At 45.1% G+C, this 25010-nt stretch overlaps 1 protein-coding gene across 9 annotated transcripts in view; it reads right to left on the bottom strand.

Moving 5' to 3' along the window:
* Positions 1-25010, bottom strand: part of ABLIM1 (actin binding LIM protein 1) — a 323249-nt gene that overhangs the window by 150396 nt on the left and 147843 nt on the right. For 5 of the 9 annotated variants that reach the window (XM_065894023.1, XM_065894025.1, XM_065894024.1 and 2 more), the window contains exon 1: positions 8211-8352. Coding sequence is in view for 4 of the 9 variants with exons in the window: in XM_065894021.1 (XP_065750093.1) it covers positions 8211-8345 (135 nt within the window). In the remaining 5 variants the exon portion in view is untranslated. Of the gene's footprint in view, positions 1-8210; positions 8353-25010 lie in introns of those variants that run through there. The other 4 variants (XM_065894021.1, XM_065894019.1, XM_065894018.1 and 1 more) reach the window with 1 other exon arrangement.

The raw sequence follows: 25010 nt of genomic DNA, 5'->3' as shown, positions 1-25010 counted from the left end.
CCGAGCTTAGGAAGCCCCAATCTTTCATAATGAGCTGCAAGCAAATCTATCCAACCTTTGTTCTAGAGGCAGACATTATCTTTATTATACTAGACAGCAAACAAATCCATCCCCTACTCCAGAGGGAAACACTATCTCTATCTTCCAAGAATGTTCACTATACAAACATCCTTGGAAAGATAATTCAGAACAACAAGCTACCGGCGCCTATGCTCACAAGAGACCATGGATAATTATCTCCCAGCAAGAGTCAAAATTGTTAAGCGGCGTATTTTGGAGAAGTTCTGAGCCTTTATCCTATTTCACTTTGGAATTCAAAACCTTATAATCTAAATTATATTTAGTTGACTAGGTAACACTTTAACATGGTGCAAAATTCAAAAGATAAGCTACACAGGATTATTCTTTTTTTTTTTTTTTAGGATTATTCTTTTATCAACAAAAGATGGCATGAAAGTGGTTTCTGATTTGCTGTGCGAAGGGAGCACATTTGCATCAGACTTATTTTTCTTGCATCCTGATTAATTCTTCCATTTAATCAATTTCCAAATGAGTCAGATTCTCTAAATAGGAAAAGCCCGAGCTCAGCACTTAGGGAATATAAGAAATTGCTTCCATTTTACTAGAGCTTCATCAATGTCCACTTGAGTCGGAAAATAACCCACATGCAGTGGGTTATATCCAGTGGGTTAAGTGAAAGCTAAGGGTCTAAACCAGCAGAAAGAACTAAACAGCAGCAACATCTCACCCAAGCGCTGCCTGACAGTAGCCTTCAGCACAAGTTCTCTTATCTGTTCCATCTGCCAGGCAGACGTGTAGCTCTGTAATCGATGACAGATAGCTTTACTTACACTTGTTCTTTTCAAAAGATAATGTTGCTGTCTAGTAAGCATTTGAGGGCATATATCATAGTAAGCACTCAATAAATCTTATTGACTAGCTATGCCATTAGAAACACTTACAAATATTCAAGTGACAAAGAAATACACGGTTACTGGTCATTCATTCATTCAGTCAGCTTTCCCCTTATTGGGCACCTAATACATCGGGCATTGTTTTAGGTACCAGGTACACAGTGGTAAACAAAACAGGCAAAAGGGCTTCCCTGGTGGTGCAGTGGTTGGGGGTCCGCCTGCCGATTCAGGGGACACGGGTTCGTGCCCCTGTCTGGGAGGATCCCACGTGCCGCGGAGCGGCTGGGCCCGTGAGCTGTGGCCGCTGAGCCTGCGCGTCCGGAGCCTGTGCTCCGCAACGTGAGAGGCCACGGCAGTGAGAGGCCCGCGTACCGCAAAACAAAAAACAAAAAACAGACAAAAATCTCTGCCCTCGAGGGGAGCTTACTCTTTAGTAGGGGGTAAAGATACATGAATAAAATACACTAAATAATGATAAATGTTAAGGAAAAAAGATACAGCAGAAAGAGATATGGTATAGGGAGCAGCTGAAATCTTATACAGTATAGTCCAGGAAAGGCTCACTGAAAACAGAACATTTAGCTAGATAGCCCTTCTCAATCCTCTGGTCCCTGATCGTTTCTAAATGCTCTAGAACTTTCTGGAAGAAAACTGGATCTAGGGCATTATTCTGAAAAAAAATGCTCAAGATAGACAACAATAATTATAATGAACAATATAATGTATCAACAATGTATATGATGAACTGTGTATATAATTATACTTAAATTTAATCAACTATTAAATATGTAGTTATTAAATATTAAATCTATACTATTTAAACAGGTTTCTTATTCTCTTATAGAGCATGTATTATAATCATGATGCAGACAAGGTGCTACATTAATAAATGATCATTGGGGCTTCCCTGGTGGCTCAGTGGTTGAGAGTCCGCCTGCCGATGCAGGGGACACGGGTTCGCGCCCCGGTCCGGGAAGATCCCACATGCCGTGGAGCGGCTGGGCCCGTGAGCCATGGTCGCTGAGCCTGTGCGTCTAGAACGGGAGAGGCCACAGCAGTGAGAGGCCCGCATACCGAAAAAAAAAAAAAAAAAAGATCATATCACTGGAACAATAGCAGAATGAATGGATAGCATTAAAAAAAACCACCTCTTTTAAGTTAGTTGGATGGTTGCTGCTAATGGGCAAGCATGAAAAACAAAGCCACTGAGTACTGAAGATAAAGAATAGCTCCATCCAGAAGCCTGCAGCCATATTTTATCTCCATTGGGTTATTATAGAGAATAACAGAAGCTTTGGGGATCTCCTTTTCTTTTAATTATAGAATCCATCCATTAATTAAATCACTTTCCCCATCTCATTACCAGATGGGCACATTTTCCAAGGTTACAAATGGAAATTAGGTTCTACTTCCTTGAGACGCTGGCATCGTTATTCTTCAGTTCCTGCCTTTTGCCCTTTCCCAGGGGAATTCCACACACAATTACAGAGCTTCAGCCATTATCTGGATGCCAAACACTTTCGAATCCTTCTTCCCAACACAGACCAGTACCTCTCTAGTGCTAAGCCTATGAGACTCTGTATGGACCATGTGGGCTCAGCCTCAATGTATCCCAAACTGAGCTCTCTCCCTGCACTAGCCTATCCAGTGCTGCTGTATATCCTTAGTTGGTGGCAACCATCTGTCCACCCAGGCAGTCCAACTGGAAACCTGGATCCTTCTTCATTCCTCATATTCAATCAGTCATAAAATCCTAGCAACCTTAACTTTTTCAATCTGTCCCTGAGTCCCTATCACACCTGGTGACACCTTACATTATTTCCACCTGACTACCATTCTATCCCCCTTCTGCATCTATCTCCCTGCCCCCAGTCCACATGCTATATTTCTCTCCATCACAGCACTTATTACTCAATATAATACATGTTGCTTATGTATATCTCTTCAAATACCCCATGAGTTCTCTGACACACAAACACGTATGTGTGTCAGCACACAAACAGGCTGTGCTCTTTCTTTTCTCAGCATTTAGCATAATATCTTGCATGGAGTATGTGTTCCATTAACATGTACTAATTGGCTACATAACTCTTGGACCATCAGATCCCAAGATACCAGACGTTTCAGGAAGTGATATAGGTTCACCAACAAAATTCCTGCTCACCAACCCTGACCCTGTTCCAGCTAAACCTATGAAGACGTGGACTGCTTATGGGTTTAAGTTTGTGTTATGAAGTCTAATTCCTCCACTGCAACCCTGTCCCACCTTCATGTTTGTCTAGCTCTCATGTAAGAGGTTCAGTGTCCTCTTTGTCCCTCCTCCTTCAAAATCCATTCTTAGTAAAAGAGTTCATCTCTGCTTTTTATTTCCACGGGTATTTGCATCTTAGGGTTTTCCTTCTAATTGCGGAAAGCCCCCTCAGGTCCCATTCAAGAACTACGAGGCTTTGGCACCATGGTATATGTATGAAGGACAGCTGGTAGGAGGGAGGAGAGACAATCACCCAGAGATCCTGAGTCACCTCGTGGTCAGAACCTGAATGTTCCTCCTCCCGCACTCAGCCAGGTCTTGACCAAAAGCCCAGGATTGTTTTAGCAAATGCTCTCCACCCCAAAATCCTCCATTCTGGGGCATTAGCTCACAATTGGAACATAGCATCTCTATTTTGTTTTTCCTTCCAGTTTTATTGAGACATAACTGACATACAGCGCTGTATAAGTCGAAGATGCACAGCATAACGATTTGACTCACATACACCATGAAATTATGACCAGTAAGTTTAGTGAACATCCATCATCTCATACAGATGCAGAATTAAAGAAATAGAAAAAAAAATTTTTTTTCCTTGCGAAGAAAACTTAAGCTTTACTCTCTTAACTTTCACATGTAACATACAACAGTGTTGATTATATTTATCACATCGTACATTACATCTCTGGTACTTATTTATCTTATAACTGGGAGTTTGTACCTTTTGACCACCTTCATCCAATTCCCCCCACCTCCGCCTCTGGGGACCGCAGTTCTGATCTGTTTCTCTGTGAGTTTGTTTTTGAAGTATAATTGACCTGCAACACTATGTTAGTTCCTGGTACACAGCACAGTGATTTAACATTTCTATACATTTCAAAATGATCACCACGACAAGTCTGGTTACAATCTGCCACCACACAGAGGTATTACATAAATATTGACTGTAGTCCCCACGCTGTACATTTCACACCAGTGGTTCATTTATTTTGCAGCTGGAAGTTTGCACCTCTTAATCTCCCTCACCTATTTCTCCCCCACACCTTCCTCCTCCGCTCTGGCATCCACCTGTTTGTTCTCTGTATCTATGACTCTTGTTTCTGCTTTGTTATGGTTGCTCACTTGTTCTGTTTTTTAGATTACACATATAAGTGAAATCATACAGTATTTGTTGCTGTCTGACTTATTTCACTTAGCATAATACCCTCTGGATCCATTCATTTATTCTTTTGCAGATGGCAAGATTTTATTCTTTCTCTGTGACTGGGTAATATCCATTGTATATCACATCTTCTTTATCCACTCATCTATTGATGCGCACTTAGGTTGCTTCCATATCTTGGTTATTGTAAATAACACTGCAGTGAACATAGGGGTGCATATATCATTTTGAATTAGTGTCTTCATATGTTTTTGGATAAATACCCAGAAATGGAACAGTTTAATCATATGGTAGTTCTATATTTTATTTTCTGAGAAACCTCCATACTGTTCTCTATAGTGGCTACACCAATTTACATTCCCACCGACAGTGCACGAGGGTTCCCTTTTCTCCACATCCTCGCCAACACTTGTTATTTGTGTAAAAATGACACCTCTGCTTTAGATGTAACAGAAAGAAAACAAAACGGTTGTTTTAAGACTTAGCTGCAGTCTGGGCCACTTAGGTTAGGACGAAGACAGCATTCTTCAAGGAGATTTTTGTTTCCTCTGGGAAACCCTCCTAATGAGCTTATAAAACGTAGACACCCTAAGGTAATTTAGACTCCTGATCTGACAATGAGGGAGAAGGAAGTTGGGGTCCCTGGGATGGAGAGGTGAAGGGCCTTTGTAGAGAGAGGAAGCCCTACCAAGATGGTAGCAGATGAGGTTCTGAATAAGTATGAGAAATGGCCCTCATCTGTACTTTCTGCTCAATTTTTCTGTAAATGTAAAATTGCTCTAAAAATTAAAGTCTATTAATAGACTTTTCCAGTTAATAGAAAGAAGGAAGGAAGGAAAGGAAGAAAGAACGGAGGGAGGGAGGGAGGGAAGAAGGAAGGATGGAAGGAAAGAGAAAGCCTGAGAATACAAGGCAGTTGTCTATCCTGTGCTATAACTCCCTCCATTATCCCAGACATTCAGTAAACTCTGCTGAAAACAGCTGCTTTGTGAAGTGGTACTTGGGGAAAAGGAGGAAGAGACGTGGTGTCCAGCGTGGGGTGAAGCCATGCGAAAGGCACAGCACTCATAAAGGGGAGACGAAGAATTGGGGAGTGGCAAGAATTTAGAGCAAAAGGGGACCACAAGGATGTAAACCTCGAGGAGTCTCTAGAGCTGTGTTGTCCAATACTATAGCTACTAACTAGCTGTGGCTACTGAACGGCTGAAATGTGACTGACTGGTCCAAACTGAGATGCACTGTAAGCTGGTATGAAAGGAAAAGAACGTCAAATGTCTCAGTAATTTTTGTGTTAATTACTGGTTGAAATGACACTATTTGGGGTCTGTAAGGACAAATAAAAAATATATTATGAAAGTGAACTGCACCTGTCCCCTTATACCTTTTTAATATAGCTATTAGAAAATTCAGAATCATGTTGCATCACGTTTCTACTAGACAACACGACTCTAGAATCTTGGGGAAAAGGCATAAACTTGCTAGAGTATAAGACACGGGGAGCTTAAACACTTTCTTTGGATAGTAAAAAAAAGGGGTGACCCCAGTAAGTTGGAGACATAAGACAGCAGACTTGACAGATAAAGTATGGGAAAATACAAATTTACAAGAACCGATGACATTTATTTTAGTAAAATTTTGTTTAAACTAAAAATAATTCCTATGAATGACGTGTTCTCAAAATATGATGTAATTTATAAAAAAATTCAACTTTTCAGGAACATATTGATAGCATGAAACAAAGTACATATGGTACAACTTTCCAACATAAATAACTTACATTCAGTCCTTCGATTTAAACTAGAAGAAAAGCATGGAAACTTCTACCTCCCGGGGGATAAACGAATGTGTCTTCTAATATCTTGATGTGTTGAACAGTGACCACCCGGAGACTAACACTTTGTACTTTCAACTAGAAATATAAACTACATACAGGGCTGCCCTTGTTTACTTTTTTCTGTTTATTTCATACCAAACCTACTCCTTAAGCCATGTCTCAGGAAATCTATGAACAAAAACTAAAACAAAATATAATGCCTGACCCCAAGTAAGCCAATCTGGATGTAAGCAGAAGTTATACTTTTTTCTGAAGTGCTACCTAAAAGGCTCTAATTCAGTACCTCTGGGTTCTGTATTATGTAGAGATATGGTTATGTGTATATAGAATTGGCAAACTTCAGACCTGGGGTGATTTAAATATCACGCGGTCTAGTCTCTTTCTTTTACAGATAAGGACACAGAGCCACACAGAGGTCACTTGCCTGAGACCATAGAGCTGCTTTAGCGGCAATGGCAGGACTTAAGGCACACAGAGTGCGGACACAGTCAGTACCCTGGGTGTGACCCTGATGTTTCCTGATAACCAACTTGGGTTGTCGGAAAACTGGGGATTTATCGTACTTGCTCATAGGGATTTCCAGGAGGATCAAAGACTCTCTCTCTATATGATGTGCATTATAGCCTTTGTCATCTCTGTCACGCTCAATGGGAGCCAAACTCATGCCCTTCCTTCCCCTCCACCTTTTTACCCGAGCTATATGCCAGTGCTCTTTTTCCTGAAAAGGTTACACTCAGTGAAAGAAACAGCTGTGGACTCCAGAAAAGCTTTTGCCCGCCGCCTTTGATCATGTACTTGAGGGTTCTAGGCAGCCTGGAGCTTACATGAGAGACCCCGGGGACAGCTGGTTAAGATGGCAATGCTGACCCTTTGTAGCCTAAGGGGCTCAAAATGAAACACGGTTTCCAGGAATGAATGTGGGTACCACGTGCAGAGCTCAGAGTAAAGCTACAGAGCAGGCTCATAGCCTTGCCCCTCTTCTGCCTCTTCCAACATCACTGAACCCCAGCCTGAGCTATCCAGACATGCCCTTAGCTCAAGTAACATATTTCTCAAATAAACACACAGAAACTACTCTCTTCTTCCTTGGCCACTTGGCCATGCCCTGGCTCCAGAATAACAGGACAGCACATTTCATACGTAGATGCCAAGAGTTGCACACCCAAAAAGGGGGGCTTGTTAACAGAAATCAACCACAGATGGGTCACTTCTTAAATGGGAAGTGTTTTCCTGCTTGGAGGCCTTCCAAGTGTTCTTGCTTAATTCTCACTTCTCAACACACACACACACACACACACACACACACAAGCACGCACAGAAGCCAGTGTCCTAGCACCCCAATCTTAAAGTTTTCCAGTCCTCCTTTAAAAAATGGCTTTGGGACATGGTTACTTTGAAGTAGGAGTCCCTCGTCTCAGTGAAAAAGAAATATAAAGTACAGATAAACAGCAAGGTCCTACAGTATAGCACAGGGAACCACATTCAATAGCCTGTGACAAACCAGAATGGAAAAGAATACATAAATATATGCATAACTGAATCACTTTGCTGTACACTAGAAACTAACACAACATTGTAAATCAACTATACTTCAACAAAAAAAATTTTTTTAAATTTTTTAAAAAAGAAATATAAACTTGGGACTTCTCTGGCAGTCCAGTGGTTAAGACTCCATGCTTCCATAGCAGGGGTCACGGGTTTGATCCCTGGTTGGGGAACTAAGACCCCATATGCCGTGTGGCACAGCCAAAAAGAAAAACAAAACAAAACACAAAACCCCATTTTCATTGCTCTTCCACAATAAGTCTCCCCTCCTAGGATCAGGAACCTCAGTGAACACCCAAAGACAGTGTACTGCTGGTCTTGGGGGTGGGGGGAGCTCAGTCTCCCCCTTAAGTTTAATCCATTCCCAAATTAGAGAAGGTGAGCAATTCTAAGGTCTGGGAGCACATTCATTTATCATCTGGTGAACTGGTGTGGAGTTAAGGGGATGGGGCACCCTCCAAGGCAAGGACATGGCACACAGCCAGGAAGCTGGAGGCTCCATACCTTTGCAGGTGAAACATTTGATGTGGAAATGTTTGGTCTGGACCCGAAGCACTTCACCCTTGCACGGCTCCCCACATTTATGGCAGTGAATGACAGGCTTCTCTGATGGGTGGTGAGGGTCCTGAGGGTGGGCCACTGAAAGAAAAACAAAAAAAGATCCATGTGAGTAGAAAGCATTCCTACAAAAGCAGTCATTGTGGTCACGCATAAATATACCCAGAATTTTAGTATCAAATGAGCCACATACTGATTCAATAAGCACCAGTGGGGCCTCTGCCCCCATGTCAGAATTACGGGGACACACAGATCAATAAGAGAGCTGTGGCTTTAACAGGCCAGTGGGGAAAACACTGGGCTTGTTCCTCTGGCAGCCAGAAGTCTTGTCTCTTCCTCCCAGACTTCTCCAGGACTAGGTAACTGGGTCATTAAGTATATGATCTTATTTGGTTCAATAGTGTACGGTACGTCCTTATCTTGATTTAGAAAGTGCCTTCCAGCCAGGAGTTCACTGCAGACTGTAAGTTCCTTGACAATGAGAACCGTTTATTAAAGTTCGTATTTTTGTGTTTCTCCCCGTTTTTACTCCTCCTTCTTTCTCCAGCTCCTCTGAACACAGCAGAACACTCGTGCACCAAAGGGGCTCAGTTAGCATTTATTTCCTTCTTAGTTAGCAGGCACTGGCTAGTTCCTCGTCTCCAAAGAGTCATTCCTGATCCTCATTTGGCAACTCAACCCGTTGGATGTCCACTACGAGCCTCCTATTGTGTGCACAGTTCCTGAGTGGTTGAGAGTCCGCCTGCCGATGCAGGGGACACGGGTTTGTGCCCCGGTCCGGGAAGATCCCACATGCCGCGGAGCGGCTGGGCCCGTGAGCCATGGCCGCTGAGCCTGCGCGTCTGGAACCTGTGCTCCGCAGTGGGAGAGGCCGCAACAGTGAGAGGCCCGCGTACCGCAAAAAAAAAAAAAATAAAATAAACAAACAAACAAATAAATAAATAAATTAGTAACTACGTGGATTTCTCTGAACCTCAGTTTCCTCTCCTGTAAAACACAGGGAATTGGATCAGCGGATTTCGAAGATCTTTCCAGGCTCTAAAATCATATGATGGGGCTTACAGGGATTATTCTCCCAGTTTCCAGAGTGTGGCCTTCAGAGAACAGAAGTTATTGTGACTGCCGTGCCCCAGGAATAGGATTACTGGCTCCTCTTACAAAGGACCCGGAGAGTGGAGGCAGCAAGGGGACACCTGCTTGACGCTACCCAAGGATCTTCACTGAACCTGCCGTTTGTCCAGCCAGAGAATGCAGCGAGGCGTTCTGTGCTATTAAATTCCTTTTCTGATTTGGGTCCTCAGAAGGAGGAGCCGTGTGATATACAGAAATGTATTACATAAGTACCTACATGAGCGTGATATGGGATAAGAACAGTGAACCTAAAATTAATCAACCGACACAAAGAACAAAGATGACTTCTTTTTTCAAACGGTAAAACCAGGTTGGACCGGGGGAGGGGGGTGTGGGCAGGTATTGCTGAAATTGAATTTAGAAAGCACCTCACAGCAAGGAGCTCTCTGTATACCACGAGTATAATAGTGCATTGTTTCCCTCAGACCACTGTAATGTTCTCATTTCGCCTGGAAAGAGTTTGAATAAGACAGTCCAATTAATCCATTACTAGTTAAATTCTCAGAAACAAGGTTCTCCTTGTGAGATTTAGACCAGGAGCAGGTGTAGTTTCGGGTTAAACTCCTGACCTGAAATCTCTGCACTGGACCCCAAAGTGTTCGGCAAAGGTATGAACATCGTGAAACCCCTGCATTTCCTTATCTGCCTGCTGGGATCTCTCTTGGCAACCCGTATTCACGACAGAAGTCAGTACTATCTAAAGGAATTAAGAAGGGGCTTCCTTCCAAGATCTCTAAACAACCACTGACTTTCAAAATGATGTGTAACAAGGCCAAAAATCTATTCACCTGGGCATTAAAAAAAAAAAGTCTCCCTTAACAATATCTGCTTTATGTAAGGTTTTTCGTTTGTTTGTTTCAACCTCCTGCTTCCTATAAGAATGGAGGAAAATAACATTTACGGAGCATCTGTCTGCTAAGTGCCAGGCACGGTGCTAGGTGCTCACATATAAGTCATTTTATTTCATCCTCACCACCCCTCCCTCAGTGACTTGGGGAATACCGTTCCCCCTTGACAGTTGATCAAATCAAGCCTCAGAGAAGCTGAGCAGCCTTCTCAAGTAACGGTAAGTGGAGGCTCAAAGATCTACACCCAGGGCTTTCTGACTCCCAAGCTCATGATCCCCTTGTCTAAATCAGAAATTTAGAAATCAGAAATTATTATAAGTCCAGCGATGATTGTTGTTAAGTCAGGCAATAATTTATTTAGCCAGGCTCAAGGGCTGTTCTAAAAGCAGCAACTAGGACTTGGTTTATAAAGGCTTATGCGCTGTGTCCAGTAATATACTGCTAGCTGAGCATGGCACCCAGGTGGTAATCCTCAAGGTGGCTCTGCTGATCCCCTACATCAGAACTCCCTGTGCCTGTACTGAATATGCAGATTCCTCAGCCCACTGAACCAGGGGTGTGAGTCGGGCACCTGTTATTTTCGTATAGCTAAGCAAGCCAGCTATGCTGAGTAATGATGAGGGAAGGAAAATATCCTTTCACTTCTTGGCTCTCCCCTTTGCCCTCAACTCAGGTGCCAATGCCCATGCTGGCACCAGTCACAGAAGTCAGAACTGGGCTCAGCACCTGCATTTTGCAGGCATTTCCCTTTGGAAATATATATTACACTGCGAAATCCTCCATGCCCAGAGATGACCTTTATTTTCACCCAGAGATGAGCAGAGACTACTTCACGTTTACTTGCCTTTCCATGATACATCAGCCCAGGCAGACGCTTATCAGAACCACCTACTTGTGAAGAAATGGGCTCTGCTTGTTGGAGGATAGAATCCAAAGACCAAAAGAGACTCAGTATTTATTTCATCCCAACTCAAATCAGTAGAGACAAAAGAATCTCTCCGCTTTTTAAAGATCAGTAAAGAGGTTTCTTTTACATAACTTCCTTTGGCAGTTTGGTTAATACCAAATGTATATTCTTTGGCTCAAGCCTACATTTTTGAAATGTGCTGAGCCCCTAGCAACATAAAAAATGACATTAATTCTGTACTCCTCTTATTTGCCAACTAGCTCTGCTGCTAATTTTTACTTGATTGCTCCATCCTTCAGAGCCTGGGTGGTCCCTCCGTATTCTACTGATAGGGAAAATGAGGGGCAGAGAGCTTACGCTCCTTGTGCCCAAAGTCAGCAGCAAATTATTGACAGAGGTACACTCAGCACTCGGGCTTCCCAAGTTTTTTCTGCTGTACCAAGTAGTCAGTGATTTACCCCGGAATTTGGGCAGACATGGTTAAAATCTTCCACGGCTCACCAGTTTGTCGCTAAAATAAGAATAATACGATGAGAAACCAAAAGCATGGTTGCATATCTCCTGAATAGCGAGGAAATGTATATGAAGAGCCAAGAATTTATTTGCCTGAAAAGGTAAAGGGATTCGTCCACTGCATAATATCCAGTTTGGAGGGATTCTGGAGACTCAGTTAAAACAGGCTATTGCAAGGCTAACTGAGGAGTTTCACACCGCCTTTCACAGTCAAGTAAAGCAGGTTAGCCTCATCCCTGGGACTCCAGCATAGAACAGAACCAAAGTTCCATTTTGGATGTGTTACTTTGGAAATGCCTATTAGAGATCGCAGGTGATGAGACTGTGTGTGGGGGTGGGGTGGGGGGGGGAGTTTGAGATCATTAAGGAAACCTGTTACCTTCAGTGCCGCCAAGCAGAGGACATTAAAGGCTGTAAGAGGAAAGCTGAAAAGATTAGGTGGAGTCCCTCCTAATATTCCAGAACCAGCCTCGTCTTACCCAAGTTCTTTCCTTCTGAGGGACAGACCATGCAACTAGACCAGCAGAATCAGAATATCTGAGACAGCATATTTGAAATAAAAATCTCCTTAGCAGGTGACTATCACAGCCTATGACAGCATCCTCAGTATGCGTTATACCTTGCCCTGGGTTATCTGAATTATTCAGAATCTCCCAGGTAATAAATCCCCCTCCCAAGTACGCTTCCCTGTCATTAGCACCGTCACTCCCTTCACCAGCCTTTGAAACCACACAGGCTTGATGGCTTTCAAAGCCCTTCCGTCTACATTATCTCATGTTACTCTCATGAGAGCCCAACAAGGTAGGAAGAGCAGAAACTGTCAAGCACGTTTTACAAATGGGCAAACTAAGACTCGGAGGAACAGAGTGACTCACCCAAGGTGACACAGCCATGAAACAGAGAGTTGCCAATAAACCAATGCAGTGCTCTTTACACCCGAACGATCCCCTAATCACTGACGCTTGGAGCCTTGCAGCCATCCTGATCCCACCCTCTCTTTCATCTCCCATGAAATTCTGTCCACTCTCACATCCCTTAGTCATCCCTTCTCTCAGCACATGAATCCACTCTTCAACCCCTTTTTCTCAGATTGCTGAGAGTTCCCTGCTCCCTGGCTCCTTCTTCTTCAATGTGACCTGCAAAGAGTAGGCAACTCAAAGGAGTGGGGCATCACTCCCCACTCCTTAAGTTTGGGCTGTGCTTGGTGACCTCCATCCAGAGGGGACAGTATGGAAGGGGGAGTGGGAGAGAAACTTTACAGCAGACAAATCTGAAAAGCACTACCTCACCCAGGTGGTCAAGGTCAACATCAACAAGTCGTATTGATAGCATGTACCTTTGATATGATGTGATGAAAACTAGTACTTTGCCCCTGTGACCTTCCTTCCCCCCAAACCTCATAATCCTAGTCTAATCATGAGAAAATCCCCAAAGTGCCAGACCAGTACTCGTCAAAATCGTCAAGATCATCAAAAACAAGGAGGAAAGTTATATCGTCACAGCCAAGAGGAGCCTTGATGACTAAAGGTAGTGTGGTATCCTGGATGGGATCCCAGAACAGAAAAAAGACATCAGATAAAACCAAGAAAATACAAAGTATAGACTTAAGGTAACAGTGTGTCAGTTTTGGTTCATTAACTATAACAAAAGAATTATATTAATGTAAGATGCTACTCATATGGAAAACTAGTATACGGAAACTCTCTGTACTATCTTGCTGAATTTTCTTTAAATCTAAGACTGCTCTAAAAGTGAAAGTCTATTAAAATAAAAACAAAATAACTTCCGTTATCTCTCTCAGTCCCAATCCATCAAGTCTAAAGTCCTTGGTCTCATTTCAGAGATCTTCAATAACATGACCCACAATAGCTATTTAGATATTTAAGAAGAAACATTGCTGAGCACTTCTCACTGTGCTGAGTGGTTTTGAACTCTGGCCGGCCAACCCCAAAGACAGACACTAAAATCGTCTGCTGTCCATTCATATAAATATACAAGTGAGGCCTCCTGACCACTTCTTGGTCAGTCGTCTGAAGCTTCTCTGAAGCTCTCACTGTAGCTTACAGTAATAAAGTATTCCATTCTCCTCCAAGTCCTAAAGCACTAAATACCTGCACTGTCACCCAGCACTTAATTTTCTCTTGTTTTGTGTTTATTTTGCTTCTGTTTCACAGTGCATCAATCCTGACCCTACAAAATTGCAAGCTCAATGGTCAATTCCTCCAGGTTTCTGGGATACTTCTGATTTCAAATAATCTGAGTTGTTCTCTCTGTACTTCTCAGTTCAATTATTGGATCAGGGAAAATACAGTTACCATCCAATACCACTATTGGAGCATCTCCCATATGAAGCTACAGATTCTTGAACTTATGACATCTCAATATGTAACTCTGTAACACCATTCTATTATTGTAACAAGTACAATTTATTGAACACTTACTATGTTCTAGGCCCTGTGTTAACTGATTTACACTCGCAATCACAGATAATCATCACAACTGCCTTTCGGGGGTGCTGTTTTATTATTCCTGTTGTGCAGAGGAAGACACCAAGGCTAGGAGTCAAATACCTTGTTCAAGACTTATTTATGAAACAGAAACAGACTCAGAGACTTAGAGAATGAACTTAAGGCTATCAGGTGGGAAGGGTGGGGGGAAGGGATAGTTAGAGAGTTTGGGATTGACAGGTACACACTGCTGTATTTAAAATGGATAAGGGCTTCCCTGGTGGCGCAGTGGTTGAGAGTCCGCCTGCCGATGTGGGGGACACGGGTTCGTGCCCCGGTCCGGGAAGATCCCACGTGCCGCGGAGCGGCTGGGCCCGTGGGCCATGGCCACTGAGGCTGTGCGTCCGGAGCCTGTGCTCCGCAACGGGAGAGGCCACAACAGTGAGAGGCCCACGTACCGCAAAAAAAAAAAAAAAATTGTATAAAATGGATAACCAACAAGGACCTACTATATAACACAGGGAACTCTGCTCAATATTATGTAACAAATGGGAAAAGAATTTGAAAAAGAACAGATACATGTATATATATCACTGAATCACTTTGCTGTACATCCAAAACTATCACAACATTGCTAATCAACTTTACTCCAATATAAAATAAAAAGTTAAAAAAAAAAAAAGATTACACAACTAGGAAGTCGTCTGACTACAAAGCCCACACTCAGAAGCACGGGGTAGGGGATTTCCACAGGAAAGCGTGATGCAGCACAGGACGAAACCAAGCTAGTGCAAGGTGCTTTAGTTACCTTACTTTAATTACCTTAGTAATTCTGATCACACAGCTCAGGAGCAGTGAACACCCAGCTGCCTCATAATCCCAAAGGTAACACCTGCTAGTAAATAAGCAGATGGGAGATAACACTTCAAATATAAAAGAAGTTATTCCAGGCTGCGGCAATTCATGGGGAAAGAACACTTACAGGGGAAGGGTAACAGAGCGAGGGGATGCATCCAGCCTCCACCCTGAGCAGAGGCCTGGGTTGGAAAACTGTCTGGTTAGGACTGGTCTGGATTTGCAGTCACAAAAGGATTTTCTGCTGGTAAATTTGGTTTCTGTCTAAAGACAGGAATCCTATTATCCTGGGAGTCTACATTTCAGAGGAACTGCTTCACTACTGAGAAAGCTTTCTATGCTTCTACCCCATTAGCTCCCATTTAATTGTAAACACACATCACAGAGACGTGTTCTCCCGCCCTTCCACCGCTTCTCTCCGCCTCCTCCCTTTCTTTACGCTCAAACGGTGCTAGTGTCGAGCCTATAGGAATCGAGCAGCTCAGGAGTTTAGATAAATGCATAGAGTGCTTAATTTGCGGTTTACCCAGAAGTCCATTTCCTGCTGTGGCAAGTGGTAGTTACGGGAAGCTACCCACTGTTACCACGTCAGTAGTTGTCCAAAATGACCCTTCTCTGGAATTGGCTTCCATGACCTAATTTCCTTATACCATGTTAGTCTGGTGGTCAGGATTACTGCTTAGCACAAAGCACATGGCCACCTTGGCACAAACACTCCCGGCGGGCAGGAGGACGGCTGTGTGCTAGCATCCTGCCACTGGTGGCTTTCCGCTCGTAACAGATCCCAATATCTGATTTGCCTTTTCTGAGGCAACGCAGTTTGTCTCTGCTATTCCTCCAAACGTAAAAGACACACACCGTCACCAATGGGTCAGCTGGGATCCTGATTATAGCAACAGCCCAGGCTTTAATCCAGTTAATCTGATTCCCCCAAGGCAAAGAGGTACTAGGATTATAATCATTCAGCCAGGAAATTTCCTCCGTGTAAATCATGATGCTTTTGCCCTGCTGTGTGTGCTACACCTGCCTTCTGGGTCGGAAGGTTAATCTTAGAAAGGGATTTACCATCAGTTTGGTGTCTTCTCCTCCTGCTTCTAAAAGAGTGTCTCCCTTGACACACCGTTTGGTTGAGATGACTCACTGAGGCCACTCCCTTCTTTGGCCTCCCCTAGCCCTTCTCTGACAGCACGTAGTCATTTAACTTTGGAGCACAGTCACTGGTAGAAAGCCACACCGCTCCCCCCGAACAGTAACTCGAAAGGACCCTGCAGGAGACCTGACTCCTAGCCCTGCCTCTCTGACATGAGCCTCCGCTTCCCCGAGACAAAACAGAAGGGCTAAGAGGGGCTTCCCTGGCGGCGCGGTGGTTAAGAATCCGCCTGCCGATGCAGGGGACACGGGTTTGAGCCCTGGTCCGGGAAGATCCCACATGCCGCGGAGCAACTAAGCCCGTGAGCCACAACTACTGAGCCCGTGCGCCTAGAGTCCGTGAGCCACAACTACTGAGCCCGTGTGCCGCAACTACTGAAGCCCGTGTGCCTAAAGCCTGTGCTCCACAACGAGAGAAGCCACCACAATGAGAAGCCCGCGCACCGCAACTGGAGAAAAGCCCGTGCGCAGCAACGAAGACCAAACACAGCCAAAAATAAATAATAAATAAATAAATAAATTTATTTTAAAAAAGAAGGGCTAAGAATGCCTCACAGGTTGAAGTGGGGACAACATGAGGTCATCTCCTCGTGGGCCAGTGCCCACAGCACCAGCCTGGCACACAGATGCCCGAGTCATCTGAATGTTGGGAAAGACTGTCACTAACCTTGATGAGCAGGAATTTCTAAAGTTTAACAACAATACCTTCTGAAATGTGATACAGCCTTTGAAAGTCACCCAGGGATCTCAAATTGTCCCTGCCCCAGCAATTCTACTTAGAATTGGATCAAGTCAAACACCTGGGCTGTGGCCGCAGCCTGGACCCTGCTGGCAGACCACCGAGAGACAGGGTCGCAGTCTAACAGCATTTAGGCCTAGGGTCCTGGGATGGGGTTTCACTTAGGCCTGGTGGCACCACCATTGCCTTCTGCCCCGCTAATTCCAAATCCAGACACATGAGAGGGGCTTAAAAAAAACAAAAAACCAAGATGTTAACAGTAGTGTCCCTGTGAGGTACACACTGAAGTCTGATAACAGCACAGGAAGCTTCCCAGCTGTCTTTGCTTTTTTTTTTTCCTGCTTCTACTTACTGCCCAGGACACACTGGGAATTACTAACTAGTTGAAAATAGCACTTAAGACAAACGAATGAAAATTGTTAATACGTGTATGGTACTTCACAATTTACAAAAGGTGCTCAAATATAATATCTCCCTTGATCCCATCAACCTCAGATTGACCTCACTGAGCATTAGCAATGTTAAGGACCTTCCGCCCAAGAGTGGTGAGCTGGTAGGTCTCTTGCCTGCTGCAGAGAGCTGCCCTTGCACAGCTCTGCCCGACGGTGCGCTCAGTGACTTCATCTTAGTAGCCTGAAATCAGCCACGGGGCGGGTATTTACACCACGGAAATCGGCAAACTTTACAAATCAGGGCTTTGCCCTGTGCCCGCTCCCAGAGATGGTTGTGACACGTTTACTAGCGCACCACCGTGCCCGAGGTCACCTGCTGGTGAAAAGCAACATGAGGCTTTTAATTCAGGTGGTAGTAAATTTCAAAACCAAGACTTTGAACCCTTTCTGAAGTGGCCCTCCCACTCGCACTCTGTGAATAAACACGCACAGTCACCTTCCCCTGGGTCTCTCCAGCGTCCGCAGGCCTATGGGGAAGATGAAAGCAAAGGACTTGAGTTCACAGTACCCAACGTGCAGAATCAGACATGATCTTACAAACGCTGGAACTACACTTTAGGTATTTAGGCTCCTTTCAGAACTTCAGTTCTGGCTTGTTCAACCTTTCTGTATGACATAACTCTGCCCCGTGTTACCTTTGCAAGAAAAGGCAAGCACACATCATCTATACTTGTCACCCTGACAGGTATTTTCCTCGTCATCCGGGCGACAGAGAGCCTGACCCTGGGTGGTTCGATCATTCTCTCATTTAACTTCAGGGCTTCATCTGCTGGAGTGGGGGAAAAGAGGTTATTTCCTAAAGTTTAGCAAAGTTCAGACTTAGTGAAGTCTATCACTGGAAAAGAAAAAATATGTTTGAAGTTCAACACGCGACCAGTGGGGGAAGAGGACAGAGACGTTACATAAATGTCTCCATTAAAACTCCTAAATGCAACCTTCTAACGTTTGGGAAATAACTTCTTAGCAACAAGAGTCAACAAATACTGACCACATTAAGAGCTGCTGTGTGTCCTGTGTTGTTCCAGGCCCTATGGGGAACTCTGGAGACAGACCTCCCGTGCCCTACCCAGTTCTGTGCACAGCACACAGGAGGCTCTCCCTGAGGAGGTGGTCAGCGCTGAGAGAAAACCACTTGGGAGCTGTCCTGGGAGGTTTACGACTGTAGGAGAGGCACAGACGATATGCTAGGACTTCTGCATGGAGAAGCATGCAGTAGGTTGGGACGAATAGCTGGAGAAAGTTCCAGGGAGGAAGGAGTGGGATTTGAGACCATGGTATGGGCAGAATGTAAATGGTGACAAGGGGAGGATAGTTCAGGGAGCAGGGACAGCGTGAGCCAGGGCCTGGAGGTGGGAGAGCTACGGTTAGTCGGGCAGCCCTCTGACCCAGAGGCTTCGTGGGCAAGAGCAACGGAAGGCGAAAGCGGCAGAGTTTCTCCCATGACATTTGTGTAAGTCCCAGATCCTGCCGTCAAAGAGTTTACACTTTTACGGGGTAGGTTAGATGGAAGGAGGTGGAGGAAAGGATAAACAGACAGATAAGGAGATAGAGAGAGACGAGGAGAGAGAGAGAGAGAAAGGGAGAGAAGGAATATGAATGGGAATAAAAGGTAGAGAGTAAATCATGTACTGAAGTAAAAGTGTAAAATGAGGAGAGAGAAACCAAAAAAATTTTCAAGAAGGAAGCATCCTTCCAGCTGGGTCTTTAAGGCAGGGTAGGAGGGCAGGATTTAAATGAGTAGGAAGGAAGAGGAAGGCATCTTAGATGATGGAGGGGTGGGACGGGGTATATCTGGGGACCGTCAGGACACCTGGTTTGGCGGAAGCACACAGTCCGCAAAGGGCAACTTGGAATAGAAGACAGTGAACAAAGTTTGACCTGCGCATCCTTGAAGGACAAGCTAAGGAACAGACTCTAAAGGTTCCTTCTCTCCCCCAGGTGGAGGTCTTGAGATGAGTGATATAATCAGAGTATCGTTGGCCGATTTCTTAGGAGCTGAGTTAGGACTGGTTTTCAGCTCACAGTGCAGGCAAATGGGGAGCCACGCACGATGACATGATGGCTTTCAGCGAGGGGTCCCCTCCAGCGTGAGATGGTCACAGTCCTGATTCTGGTCAGCCAGGCCTGGTGCGAATCCGGGCTCCACTCCTCTCAGCTCTGTGATCATGGAACAAGTTACTTTTCTTCCCTAAGCCTCAATTTCCTCTTCTGTAAAATGGGGATAAAACCTATTCTGACACTTACAAGGATAAATGTATGTAAGGTGCTCAGCACTTTTCCTGACAGATAATGAGTGTTCACCAAATGGAAGCCATGATGGTTCCCATGGTGTTTCAGTGTGGGGATACGGTGAACTGTAGTTTAAGGTCCTTGATCATAAATAAATGACCATGTGCTCCGCCTGAAACACAAATACGTTGAATTTCCAGCTCTGCTGTCTTCTGTGACTTTTAGCAATGGACACCTACTCTTCTGCTGGGTAACACCCAGTGCATGTTCAGTGCACCCAATGAATCTTACAGTTTTCGGTGTCATCATTTTGTTTTATCAGCATATAGTTCCCACATCCTAAAATTTACCCATTTAAAGTGTACAATTCAATGTTTTTAGGTATATTCACAGAATTGTGTGACCATCACCACAAGCAGTAATTCTGGTATTTTTTATGTTTTTATCACCCCCAAAAGAGACCCCATACCCATTAGCAGTCACGCCCCCATCCCTCCCCTGCTCAGCCCTGGGCAACCACTAATCTATTTTCTGTCTCTATTGATTTTAAGTAGCAGGTTTGACTAGTGTCCGTTAGTCTCAGCTTCTCAGCATCCACAGAGCCATCAGAAGGAACAACTGAATACACACACACGGGGATTTCCCTGTACACACCTCACACCTTACTAATGCATGGAATCCTCCCCACTAAGGTATATGTTTGTTTTTCATCAACACATCCCAACCTGACAGGTGTCCTCATTATCACTTCATTTCTGCTGCCCTCGTGAAAAAGAGCCCACCAGAAGAAAAAAAAAAAAACTGGATGAGACACCATCAGACCCAGTTCACGTCTCATGTGGGAGGTTTCACAAACACAACTTGCCTAGAGGTATGTCAACACTGGAGATTTGCCAGAAAATTAGAAACAAGAGGATATGCCTCTGAGTAATTGGTCCCTCAACAAGTAGGGTGCTAGGAGGGGTTTAGGGGACAGTTGGGAAGAATGCACAGGGTCTGTCTTCAAACAGTGTGGGCTTTTGACTCATGTTCAATCCCTTTGCTACAGAGAAACCAGAATGATCTTTTAAGGGCATTATTTGAACAGATCATACCACCAACTAAGGCCTCTAAGTAGCTTCTGCCACATTATCCAAGGCACCCTATGGTAGCCCACGGAGCCCGCCCACCTCCCTGGTCTGTTCTCATGTCCTCTCCACGTTGCTCCCAAGCTCCAGTTCCTGATGCTTCAAGATCTCCACATGCGGGCTTCCCTGGTGGCGCAGTGGTTGAGAATCTGCCTGCTAATGCAGGGGACACGGGTTCGGGCCCTGGTCTGGGAGGATCCCACATGCCTCGGAGCAACTAGGCCCGTGAGCCACAACTACTGAGCCTGTGCGTCTGGAGCCTGTGCTCCGCAACAAGAGAGGCTGCGATAGTGAGAGGCCCGCACACTGCGATGAAGAGTGGCCCCCGCTCGCCACAGCTAGAGAAAGCCCTCGCACAGAAACGAAGACCCATCACAGCAAAAATAAATAAATTAATTAATAAACTCCTAACCCCAACATCTCCTTTAAAAAAAAAAAAAAAAGATCTCCACATGCCCCTTCCCTTCCAGAAGGCTCATCCCTCTGGTATTTGCAAGGCTGGCTCCTCCTCTTCTGGTCGCATCCTGAAGCACCTCTCACATCAACCCTCTGAGAGCTCCCCCGGGACCACCCAAGTCAACTCGGTTTCCCTGCTTCCCTGCTACCCGCACCTCTGTTTACTTGCTTTATACTTACCACAATCTAAACATTCTGTTTCCTTCTTTTCTGTCTTCTTTACTACAAGGTTACTACCACTGTATTCCCAGGGTCTAGCACAGTTCCTGGCACAAGGTCTATGCTCTGTAGATGTATGTCCAGCGTGTTCATTCACTTAACACTAGCCTGATTTTCTGTCTCTTTTCCATAGTAACAGCCTTTGGGTGAAATCGAAAGTTGGTTAAATGCCTTGGCGTCACCAATCGGATGTATCAATTAGGTAATTTTGATGATGTCAATAAACTCAACTAATGACATAATGACTAAGACTTGCTTAAATTTCTGACTCGGAAAAAAATCCAAAAGCTGAAGGGATGAGCTTACTGGTGGACCAGTTTCAAATCAACTCTGGCTAAGCTTCTCTCTGAATGAGAACCGCACAAAGGAATACCAGTTCCAGTCGAACTGACCCGGGGCCAGGAGCAGAGGTGGCACCAGAGCCTTGGAAAATGGAAACGCAGTGTTCCCAGAGCAGGACCTCACATGATGATGGGGAGGAAGCCAGCAGGGGCTGCTGCACCGTGGGTGGACAGTTTCCTCGGCAAGAATCCTGGGCACACCTGGTTTCCAGCCTCAAACATTTTAAAACAACAATTCTTATAAGGTCCACATGTTCCTGCACCAAATCATTATCAGCCATCTCACTTCATTCCACAGCAGAAAGATGAACTGGTACCATCAGCTTGCTTGCCCAGGGGACGTGGGCTTCAAGAACTCAGCCAGTAGAGCTCCTTGATGACGTTCTATCACAGGACAGTCGTAGGAACGACTGGCCACAGGAAGCCACTCGCGTGGTCCCGGAGCAGGGCGGCACGACAAAAGTTTCCAAGGTCTTGCTCCGCTTGAGGTGAACTGGGAAGACACTGGCCAGCAGAAATGGGTGGCTCCTTAACTCACCTGTCTAGCTCTGCTTACCTGCCCGGGTGCTGAGACTAATCTGATCACTGAACTCCATCCCAATGAAAACGTTGTCCCGCCAATTTTACTCAGTCCAGAGGTACAGTGATAACAACAGCTGCAAAAGCAAACAATTACTGAGCTCTTGCTAGGTTATTTTAAATGCCTTAGAGTACTGATTCAACCCTCACAAGAACCCTATGAAGTTGGTACAACTGATATCCTTATTTTCTGATGAGGAAACCGAGGCACAGGCGGGGTTAAGTGACTTGCCTGAGGTCACACAATTAGTAACAGTGGAGCTGGGATTTTAACCCAGGCAGTCTGGCTGCAGAGCTCCCGCTCATAAATGCTACTCGTTGCCAGGCAAACCTATAACATCCGGAAGGCTTCGGGGATAATCATACAAAGTTACCAAGGTAAGTGGAACAATTGCACCACGAGGGACAAATGAGAAAGAGATGAACACATACAGGGAAGGGTTTCACACGTTCAGGCTCTGGACCTGTCTCTCCTGAAAATCCCAGCCAAAGGCAGTTTGACTGCCTCTCCATCCAGCTACAGATTTAATTATTCTCACCGCCTATATTTTCGTTTTATTATCTCTGCAAGGGATCTTGGGTCATTCCCTCTGGCTCTAGCTTGTGCACCTACCCTGCTATTTAAATAAACTTTAGAGATCAACAGACGTTTGAGCAACGTTTCTGAGCTTTTTATACAAGTTATGTCATTGAAATGAATCCTGACAATAAAGATATGAAGAGGGTAGTATGGGTTTTCTCCCATATGTTTTAATTTTTATCAAAGTTTAAGAAACTAAAAAGGCTTATATGCATAAAAACCACATATACTGGGCTTCCCTGGTGGCGCAGTGGTTGAGAGTCCGCCTGCCGATGCAGGGCACATGGGTTCGTGCCTCGGTCCAGGAAGATCCCACATGCCGCGGAGCGGCTGGGCCTGTGAGCTGTGGCCGCTGAGCCTGCGCGTCCGGAGCCTGTGCTCCGCAGCGGGAGAGGCCACAACACCGAGAGGCCCGCGTACCGCAAAAAACAAAAACAAAAACACACATATTGGGCTGCCCTGGTGGCGCAGTGGTTGAGAGTCCGCCTGCCGATGTGGGGGACACGGGTTCGTGCCCCGGTCCGGAAAGATCCCACGTGCCGCGGAGCGGCTGGGCCCGTGAGCCATGGCCGCTGAGCCTGCGCGTCCGGAGCCTGTGCTCCGCAATGGGAGAGGCCACAACAGTGAGAGGCCCGCGTACCGCAAAAAAAACAAAAAAACAAAAAAACAAAAATACACACATATTTATAAGGCACGATGGCAACTGCCTGCCTCTCCGCCCTCACTGCTCTGTGCTCACCATAAGCAGATGCGTTCAACTTCTGGTGTTTTTCCTGATCTTCATCGCTCTGTTTCTTAGTCTTAAGAAATTCTTACTGCTACTCTTATTGCTACATTCTCATACCAACTCAGTCACTACTTATTAACATCTTGTTCTTACTAATATGGCTAAACCACATTTTCAATTAACTGTGGTCAGCGCTTACACTTTGAGAATGTAATTATCGTTCGACTAGAACCTGCAGTGCAATCTGTGAATACAGCCCCTTTCTTGTAAACTTTCTTTTTTCTCCCAGATGTCATCATTTCCTTTTCTCCCACTAGCCTGGTTTCTGATGAACAATCCATCATGTTTATTTTTTTTAATGGTTTTTGGTGTAGATCTAACCAATAATTCTTTCCAGCGCTCAAACTTACCAGATAACTTATCAAACCTCCACACCCGGAGAGAAAAGTGGGTGTTCTCAGTGCTATTTTCACTGAAGAAAAAATCAAATCTCACACAGGTGAAGAGCTTGGCTCTACGTCCTCTAGAGACATGATTCATCGGATAGCAACCCCAGCATTCACTCCCTGGCAGCACTGCCTCTGGGGAAAGAAGATGTGCGGGCTGTGGCTGCACGACTCCAGAGGGGGCCGCTCCCCCGCACGAGGATGAGAACGGGGCCCTGGAGGGAGGTGACACACAGATCCTGTAAAGAAAGGGAGGCTTCCCACCTCATCTTCAAATACTGTTCCTCATGGTCTTGCACTGCACTGGTTCCCCACCCCCGGCAGTATCGTATGGGACACTCTCTGTCCTTGTAGGTTGCCGCTCTCTGTCTGGCCTTGTTTGTTTGATTCACGTTTAGCACCTGGCTTCTCTGCCTACCTATTAAGCAAAGCCACCACATCAGTGCCACCTCACCGTGGTCCCTGGGCTCTCATGTTAAGCACGGCCTTTCCCTAGGGGTCTCTCCATAACTGCCGCACCTGCCAACGGCAAGAAGCCACTCTGGTGCTCTTGTTTCCTAGTCCAAGCTCTTTTTGAGTCCTGCTGCATCTTGCAGGAGTGCCTCCAACTCAAGATAGGAGTGATGGCAGACACACCCAGGACCCAAAGAAAGGTTATGCTTTTCCTGCTGCACGGGAGGCTTGCTATGACAACTCACCTCTCAGACATTCCAAGGGAGGGGTGAACTCTCTCCAAAGCCCCTACGTTACAATATTTCTTGAAATACTCTGATATGTCGAAACTGAATGCTATATAGCACATGGTGCCCAACCAAAGGAGGTGAAGAGCTGTTGCACTGATGATGGGTGACGTGGTACCTGACAGACTGCCCAAGCCCTGAACTTGTTCTACTCTCCCTGGTTGTGATGCAAAAACAAAGGGACCAGGCGAGCAGAGAGGTGATGTGGAATCATATGGGGAAATTCTTCTAAATGAAAAAGTCGTTCCAGAAATATCAGGC

Source organism: Phocoena phocoena, chromosome 16 (assembly GCF_963924675.1).
Source record: "Phocoena phocoena chromosome 16, mPhoPho1.1, whole genome shotgun sequence".
NCBI classification, from domain to species: Eukaryota; Metazoa; Chordata; class Mammalia; order Artiodactyla; family Phocoenidae; genus Phocoena; species Phocoena phocoena.
Note: the sequence above shows the minus strand (reverse complement) of the source record. Positions and strands in the feature narration are given on the sequence as shown.